Genomic DNA, 9402 nt, shown 5'->3' on the forward strand with positions numbered 1-9402 from the left:
ACATAGTAAGATAACTGGGAGGGTGTGTGGCTGGGGTATAGGTGGGACTTTGAATACAAAACCTTCCCCAACTGAAGGTGCTGTTTTGCTGTATCTCCTTATGTGCTTATGCACAGTAATAAGTATAAGTATTTTGATTAGGACATGCATATGCATGAAAACTACAGGTAGGAAAGTCCCTCCAACAATGATGAATAATAATTTTATTGACAAACATCACATGAATGAATGAATGTATTTACACTGGCTGCACAAATTTTTGCTATTGAACAAGTACATTAACCTCAGTTTCTTCCCGAAAAGGGTCTTTTTAATGGTGCTGAAGGCGATATTATGTGTTAGAATGCAAAAAGTGTAACTCAAATGCAGACTGTAAATCAACTATGATCAACCACTTCAGTCCAGACTTCAGAAGTCCACCAAAGAGCTCATTTTACTGAACACAAGAAATAACCTGTTATTGCCATTACACAAATGAAATGAATATTTTGGACAAAATACTGACATTGCAAACGGAAATAGAGTGAGAAAACCCTATGAACAGGCTGTACAAACAAGCAATCATTCCTGAAGACCCACCTGATTCATTAATCATAAGCATATAAAACAAAAGTCATACAGTTAATACATAATAACAAAAAATTAACCATCATAATTACAACTACTAATAATAAACTGAGTAGATGTGGATATGGATGTGATCTGTAAAAGTTTTTTTTTTCATGAATTTTAATTTTGCATCATTAAAAACAATATCATAATTGCCTGTTTGATTTTCACTACATCTTTGCCTCTTATTATAAATGATTACTTTAATAAATTATAATTCCTGCCTGTGGGTTGTTGTTTTTATATTCTTATCTTATGATTATAGTAACTTACCCCAACAACAGTAGACTTAAATGGAAAGAAAGCAGAGTTCAGGTTCCTTTTATGTCATTCCAGGTTGCCCCCACTATCTATTTCTGATTACATTGGTATCTTTACTGGAACAGGTGTGGGGAGATAAACTAGGCTGTTTTATATTCGGAAATGTCTGATGGCCACAGACTACCTGGTATACATCTATCTATACTACATTCACATACCTACTGGCTGAATGTGACATATTTTTCACTCTGGTGTTGTGTCTCTTTATTTACCACTTTGACAAACATAACAGAAAAAGCACAGTGTCTGATAGAATGTCAGTGTCTGCAGCCGTGTCTGATTGTGAACACCCGCTCCCAGTCAGCCTTGACCTTGGATCCCAGTCTGTTTCATTACACTGATGTAGTGGAAACTAGAGTAATTTTGTATCTAAGAGGTATACGGTTAAAACCAAGTAATATTTTATTCACATTTAAATTTATTGAATTAATTTACATTGCTCCACACCCTTATTCTGTAATTAACAGCACTTTGGGTTCTAGTGTTTCATCTCACTGCAGCAGTATATTTACCTTTTAAATATCATTTTCTATTACAGGTACAATATGAAGTATATTTAAGAGGTAAATTGCTATATTTACAATATCTGCAGCATGAGAGCAAGGCCAATATCAAGACAGGTAATCTTTCTTTTCACAAATTGGAGGGCTGAAGAATGTCCATTACAAGTATGTAGCTTAGCGAAAGCATGTTTGAACACAGAAATTGAACTGCAATCTAAACTCCTATTACATGTATCCTGAAATACATTTTAGGAAACAATACACACCAGTACATTTGATTAGAATGTCAGGGGAATTCCATTTTTCCATCTAAATCAACAGTACAACATCACATTTTGAGTCTGGATTGTTAAATATTTATCAGACAAGTAAATCTACACCTAAAATGTATAGAGTACATAATAAATATGCAGATGGTTATGCAGTGATTAAATCCAACATTAGCCATTCTAAAATGTCTTTGTTACACGAAGGTCCTTTATTCATCTGAATCATATCTGGCTTTATCATTAACCTTCAGCTTCAAATGCATACAAACACTTTATTGTTTACATACTTGCACAAGATTTTTGTGGCAGCTGATGAGCTCATAATTTTGTTCAACGAAAAAAAGAATGTTTGCTTGAAGACATTCTTGAAAACTAAGGTCCTTGCAGACGGACAGAGCAGAACCTGTAGTTCTTACAGCATGCATTTTATTTTGCTTGTTTAGGGCTGTTCTGAAGAATATATCTCACGCTGTGCTGGTCTCCCTCTTGCTGATCTGACAGTACAGAGTCATGGAGAAACTCATGCCGAAGAGCTGAAATATGAAAGTAGGCCATCAGGAAAGGACAAGTGTTGTCAACATCATTACTAGCAATTATATTCCCTTTGAGAGTGATCATACTGTCAGCCTCAGAGCCTCAAGTCTGCTATATTGCCATATTTCCCATGCCCTTCAAAGTGCTTTCTGAGGCCATGTTTAAAGTGAATACCAAGAGCTTGGAATTATAGGCTTTTTACATGTTTGTGAAATGATATCCAAAGAATGACTTCAAGAAAGGTATGAGCAGAGGTAAAGATAATAACAGTAGATGAGGCTGGAAACACTATATATAGTAACAGGACCAAGGGGTGGTGATGGAAGGGTGCTATGTGCCTGCAGGGTGGCTCCATTCCCTGGTGTATTGAAGCTGGGCCACATTTTCCAGTCAGCCCACAGCCACACACCTGTTGTCAATTAACTCTCCCCTGGCTTATTGAGGGTTCTCCAGTCTCTCAGTGGGTGAAAAGCAGTGTTTCTCATTCCTACTCCTGGAGGCCCACTGTCCTGCATATCTTCTATCTATCCTTGCTCTACCTACCTGACTACCTACCACTCATCAGTGGCACTTTTGATTAGCTGAGCACACCTGATTTAATCAATCAGAAAGGATATATAGAAGATATGCAGGATAGTGGGCCTCCAGGAGTAGGGTTGAGAAACACTAGTGTAAAGTAGTGTTGAGGAAAAGCATGGAAAGAGTGAGTAATGTTTGGCTGAGCTGAGCTGATAATTGAATCTGTTTAGTGAATAATGTATGAGAAACATCATTGGTGTTTGAGTCTGAATTGTGTTCTGACTACACTCTTGCTTCCTGACTTGGAAATGTTTGCTGCACTGGAACCATCTTAGCTGGCCAGTAATTGAAAGGGACTCAGCTCCAAACAGAATTAGGATATGTCTTCTTTTCTACTTTGTGTTGTGCCGTTGCTGTGGGCGGTGCATATGTGTCACAATAAAAGTCGTATGGTCCTTTAAGTGTTACTTTGTGGCACCTCTGGTCCCATCACTGTATATATACACGCACACACACACCTGATTTCAGTCTTTGTACTCACCATAAGGATTGCCATGGCAAAGGCTACTCCTAGAACCACAGTGAGGTTTCTTTTCACAAAGCTCGTCAAAAACTCAGCACAAGGCTGTGGGACACAAAGGAAATATTTCAATCTTCAGCATAGCCTGTAATGAATACAGTTGAATGAATCACTCTCTGAGGTTCATGGACTCACCGTTTTATACACCTGTGTGCCATCAAACTCCTTACACATGGCTGTTTCCTTGCAGTTGCAGGAGGATGGAACTGGTGAACCCCAGTCTTCAGGACCATTAATCAATCCACAGCATTTCCACTGCACAGGGCAAAAGATCTCACTGTCAAAAACATTACTCATTTTTTTGTAAGAAAGTTTTGAGGCTTACATTTTACATGGTGATTGAAATAGCTGGGAATTTAAACGACTGATAAAGCATTTTACATTACTTTGCTCATATATGAAAAAAATGGAAAAAGATTACCACAAAAAGGCAAATCATCAAAAAGATTTGGATGACATGGCATCTGATACATGCAAGCAAAGCCAGCTGAAATGTGAAATGTTGTGTATATTGCCTCTATATCAACCTTACCTCCACCTCTAGAGCTTGTAGGTTACTTTTCACATCTTCTGTCTGATTGGCCAAAGGTAGCTTCTTCTCCAGCTCCCCTTTCATCCACTCTTTAGACTGGGAATGTGAAATGAATGAAAGGCTCTGAGTCACTGAGGAATTCTCTTGACCCGGAGAAAACAGTATATAATTCAATACTGTGCTTTTGGGTGATCAGCCCACTCACCTTGTCTTCAGCCACGGCTCCCAGGATACCTGCAGCCAGCAGGAGGATGAAGATGAGGAGAAGCCCAGTGAAGAACTGAAACAAGCAAACACACACATGGGCACCCCAGGACACACATTATTTACTCACTAATTTACTTAGTTATTTGCTTATCTAAATATATGTATCTGGAATATCTAGTGGTAAATAGATATCATTATGCTGACACATTTCTCTGGGTGGCATTTACCTGGGATTTGACCCATGGCCATCACGTTACAAATCGAGTAACCCTTTTGCACTTTTACCACTGAGACATTCTATTCTGGAAGCCAGTGTTTATCATTATCTTTCTTTTTGTGATACCCAAAACCAACAGCATTTTATTGAGACAATAAGCTAAAACAACAAGACCCATTGATTTTTTAATCAAAATATCGCAATATCAGTGTGTGAAACTCTACCTCCCTAAACCCCCAGCCTGGAGATACAGCAGAGGATTCTGGGTCATCACTCACCAGAATCAGCATGCATCTGTTCTCTTTGATCGCACCACAGCAACCCAGGAAGCCCAGAACCATGATTATGGCCCCAGTCGCAATCAGCAGATCTGTGCTAGGAGCAGCCATATTGGTAATCTAAAAAAAAAAAAAAAAAACACTTGTTGTTGTTCAACAACACTTGCTGGCCAGGGCAAGTGTTTATTTGGATGTACAAACTATTTATGAATAGCTTGGGAGCTATTGACATGGCACACATTTTTTAGACATTTATACATTTTCCCTGGTATAAAATGTCAAATTGGCTTTTTTCCTGGAAATATTAAAGTCATAGTAAAGTTTCAAATACATATAAAGCACTGTGTGGTATAGAATGCAAGCACTGTGTGGTATAGAAATAACATAATCATCTTCATCACAATAATCATCATCATGTTGTTCAGTCCAAATCAAGATCCCTTTCTCTAACCTTAAATGAGATTTCACCGCATTGACCATGTTCTTGATCTGGGCCGTCCACAATTACATTACATTACATTATTGTCATTTAGCACATGCTCTTACCCAGAGCAACTTACATAGGTTAACATTTTTACATGTATTTCATTTATACAGCTGCATATTTACTGAGACAGTTCTGGGTTAAGTACCTTGCCCAGGGGGGCAGCAGCAGTGTCGCAATGGGGAATTGAACCAGCAACCTTTCGGTTATGAGAACCATACAACACTACTGCCCACTACGTCACACTGCCACCAAAGTCAAAGTCAAAGTTTTCTATTTGTCAAGGTACAATGTACAGTGCAGTGAAAACCAATTATACAATTAAAATTATACAATGCCCTGAGGAATGAAGTGTCAACAATGAGAGCTCGAGCTCTACCCTCCAGCCAGATGTACTCAATCTTCAATTGTGAAATTGTGAAAACATTGCTGTAGTTTCAGTTAATCATGCACCATACACCCACTCTACAAATTCCTAAGGCCCCAACGGCAGATGCATCTAACTGTCATCTCCACCCACCATGCCTCAACATCAGATTGTTGACTGTTGACAGTTGACTGATTTCACATTGACCACTGTGCATTTCTGTGAAGTCCCGCATAATTAGAGGCAATCTGCACTTCTGGTATTCATTTCAGCCAATTTAAATTTCTGGTATTTCTGGTGCTTTGATGTGTAACTTCAATTAAAAATGTAAACCAAATTTGAAACAGGTAACTGTTGATGTGGGTGTGCGAAACTTCCAGGAGACAGGAAGCAAACAGATGACATTCATTAACGGCAGAAAGTATTCCCACACCTTGTTTCCATCCTTGCTCACTTTGAGATATATGGAGGCTCCCAGAATGATACATCCACTGATCTAGAAGAAACAGACAACACATAAACACAACTTTGTCAGGCATTCCTGTACTGAAAAAAAAATAAAGTAAGTTTAATTTTCTTATGACTTACTGCAGCCTATGCTGCTGCAGTAAAGCAAATCACAATAGTGGTTGATCTTAAGCTATTAAAACAGTATGAAAAATTTATGCTTATGCAGAAATTATGAATGATTAGGATATTTAAATTTGGGTCCTGAACCTTTTATGAAACAGGACTGCCATTTGCAGTACTTGAGGAAACTTAGTCAGATTGTTCTGTTCAGATGAGAAACAAAATATTGTCCTTTAATCTCATGCCCAACCACATGGTACTTAGGTATTGAACCTGACGTGGTAGATGATGACACACTATCAGTATTTATAATGTATATTTTTACGTGTATGATAGCAATGGTAAAAGCACAACTTTGGCTCTGTCTAGTGGTATTGCCTTGCAACTTCAGATGGTTGCAGAGACACAAAATATGGGGTTTAAAATGGACTGAGATCATCCTTTAGCTGCTATTACAGCATGCTGACTTGTCCTGATGCCAGGGTCAAAGTAACACCGTAATTAGAAATAAGTGGGACTGTCCTTAGCTATGATTCTCCATGCAGAATCCTGAAAGCTCTACTGACATCCCTGAGCCAATCAGAGAGGCAAGGGCCTTGTTATGTGTCAGGGATTGGAGTGGGCTGGGGAGGCAGGGAGGTACCGTCTGAATTTTAGTAAATAGGAGTAAAACACAACAGTACAACATGACACATAACACAATAATTATATTTATCTTTGTCCACACTACAGAAAGGAAAGGAAGCCACCATAAATTCATTTTAAAAATCAATCCCACTATTTTGGTGCTAGGGTTCTATTACATCAAGCCTACTGCTCCTGAAGCCAGAGTTGTTGGGAAATGGCTGGTCAAACAACATTATAGGAGTCAGCTTTATATAACTGGGGCTTTACAGGACTTGTGTTTATGTCCACTTGAGTCTTTGCTGTCAAATGACAACAAACACATTCATTAAAAATTAAATACCACACTTTAGCAACCATGACTGAGTCACACATCAAAACATTACAGCAATCGGCACCTATATGAATTATTCATGGATAGAAAGAATGTTGTACATCACATTAGCTAGAGTGATGAAACGCTGCCTTTAGGCCTTTTCAGATCCAAACATTTTGAGCTTTAACTGGCTAGCTGAATCACTGGAGCTTGTTGTCATCTATTGTCAGACATGCCTATCCAATGTGGCTTACATACAGTAACTTATGTATGATATATTAGACCAGGTATTTCCAGGAGCAATTTGGTAATTTACCTTGGTTCATTGAACTATAGTAGTACTACACCTGGAATACACACCTGTGACCTTCTCGTACAAGGCCTATTGTTTTGCCACAACACTAATACACAGCTGAGTGAGGCTTTTCAATAACATTGTCAGCTCTTTGTAGCCAAGCAAGATTTTTGCCAGAGTCTGAAAAACATCGCTGTGTTCCACCGTACAGAAGGGAAGCGGCTCTTGTTTATTGATGAAAAGATTTGTGTTGGCAAAGCAAACATCCCTGAATTTCAGGTTATCCCTGGCATAGTAGGATAACTGAAAACAAAACCTCCCTCTGGACATTTCAGGAGGGTGGTCATTCTGTTTTCTGCCTGCAAGAACAGAGTGTATGGGGAATTAACATCGTAACTTCACAGTTGCCAAAACACAAAACAAAACATATAACACACTAAGAGAGAGTGTTAGCCTATTAAGATAAAGACCACAGATTCCAGCCAAAGGAATTATTTGTTCTCTTGTTGAGACTCCAAAGGGTGATGCTTACCTAGATGACTGTGATTGGTCAAAGAAAGATAAAGTATACTTCAGCAGGTCCACCTCATACTGGGACCTCATTGGTGAAGATGTGTCAACTCATATACCTGGTTTCACAAGCTAAAATGTAGCCAAGTGTAACAATTGCCACAAGTGTAAAAATTTGCCAGTCACTGTTAAAACACTTATAATGTACTTGAATCAGTCTGTGTTCAATAAGATATTTTCTGAAAAATAACATTACTGACAAAAGATTTTTGAAGTGACTAAAAACCGATTCTAATTCCATATTGTATTATAATATCTATAAAATATCCTTTCAAAGAGACACGTTAAGTCTGCCCATCACATAAGGTGGAACCAACCAAGCACACTCAATGTATGTAACAAAGTTTTCACTTCTAATGTGAAGGATTACTGAATGAATGATCAGAAAATGTACATATATTTCACCATGTCTTCAATCCTCTACTCCTAGAAGTTTCTGGGAACCTCTTAATAAGGACAAAGAGTTATTTGTGTAATATTACAAATGTAATGAACAGATGAAGTAATTACATTGGTGCTCTAGGATATGATCTGCAGGCAGTAAACCTATTAAGTTGTGTAATTGTGTAATCCCAACATTATTCTTTCTGGTCTCATCCAAACTGATTAATCAAGAGGAGATCCAGGCAACACAATCAAATCTCTTGAGCTCTGTGGACAATGAGATGTTGGTCCCTTGAGGCAGTTGAAGAATGAAACTGCTGACACCCCTCAGCATGAATAAATCCTCCAATAAGTGTAACATTTTTGTGTAACAATTTTCATTCTTTTCAGCAACCAGCAAACCCACCGTGTATTGTTTGAATCATGGGAAATGTTGCACCTAATTAGGTTTACTGAGCTACACTTCAATACAAACAATAAAGTAAATTGTGGTTAGATCTGACTGGCTCAGGGTCAGTAATAAGTTATCCAATTTGGACAGTGTGCTGTCAATCACTGACTCGTATAATCAATGAATAGACTGTTCTCATTAGTTCAGGTAATGGAAAACCTGTGATACGTCCACAAACAAACAAAACAAAATTACTATTAACCACACGGAAGATTTATCTAATGTCCTTTATGAGAGGGGATGACTGCAATCCCTTACATCAAGGGAGTGGTCATGTTCATTGTGATGGTCATTATTAAATATGGCTTTTGAAAATAAGATTATTTTTAATGCCTTCATTGCTATTGGCAATCTCTTGGCACAAATAATAATCTCATTTCAAATTAAATTCAGTGAACAAAAAATAGACCATGTTAAGTGAAAATATGTAAGCACAATAAGAACAAATATTGAGAGCACACCCTTTCATAAAATGCCTTTCCTTATATTCAGCAATAATAACACAAATATCTCATATAGCTCATAAATATTTCCTTATTATGACCATGTTGTGGTAACCCAGCAGCTTGCCAATAATTACAAATACAAGTATACAAATGTTTAAAGAAAGTGCTATCAGTACACAGTATTTACTTATCTGGAGAAAAAATATCAAAAGCACTTACCCAGAAGAGCAGATTAAAAAAGAAGAGGAAGAATTTGATGCATCTGTTGACAGCCATGTTCACAGCTGCCCAGGGAGCATCTGCGAAATAAACTTCCCCTCAGCTCA

At 37.9% G+C, this 9402-nt stretch overlaps 1 protein-coding gene across 2 annotated transcripts; it reads right to left on the minus strand.

The window, feature by feature from the left end:
* Nucleotides 1-773: 773 nt before the first annotated feature.
* Nucleotides 774-9402, minus strand: LOC118770541 (tetraspanin-8-like). Of its 2 annotated transcripts, XR_005004559.1 has the most exons (9): nt 9296-9402; nt 5854-5916; nt 4570-4689; nt 4073-4147; nt 3868-3963; nt 3471-3590; nt 3297-3380; nt 1512-2235; nt 774-1442 (listed from the first exon to the last, which is right to left on the minus strand). XR_005004559.1 is itself a non-coding variant. In XM_036518280.1 (8 exons), exons 1-8 carry the CDS (start codon nt 9350-9352, stop codon nt 2167-2169), a joined length of 684 nt encoding a protein of 227 aa, XP_036374173.1. In that variant the 5' UTR covers nt 9353-9402; the 3' UTR covers nt 774-2166. The 2 variants fall into 2 exon arrangements, 1 of the variants encoding a protein (XP_036374173.1); XM_036518280.1 differs by having other exon boundaries at nt 774-2235.

Source organism: Megalops cyprinoides, chromosome 23 (assembly GCF_013368585.1).
Source record: "Megalops cyprinoides isolate fMegCyp1 chromosome 23, fMegCyp1.pri, whole genome shotgun sequence".
Taxonomy (NCBI): domain Eukaryota; kingdom Metazoa; phylum Chordata; class Actinopteri; order Elopiformes; family Megalopidae; genus Megalops; species Megalops cyprinoides.

Excerpts from the sequence above, each read along its gene's own strand:
- LOC118770541 (XM_036518280.1), bottom strand. The coding sequence starts at position 9,352 with ATGGCTGTCAACAGATGCATCAAATTCTTCCTCTTCTTTTTTAATCTG. Across the intron at positions 4,690-5,853 it reads TGAGCAAGGATGGAAACAAG|ATTACCAATATGGCTGCTCC; the intron begins GTGTGGGAATAC and ends TTTTTTTTTTAG. Across the intron at positions 3,381-3,470 it reads GCACACAGGTGTATAAAACG|CCTTGTGCTGAGTTTTTGAC; the intron begins GTGAGTCCATGA and ends TGTGTCCCACAG.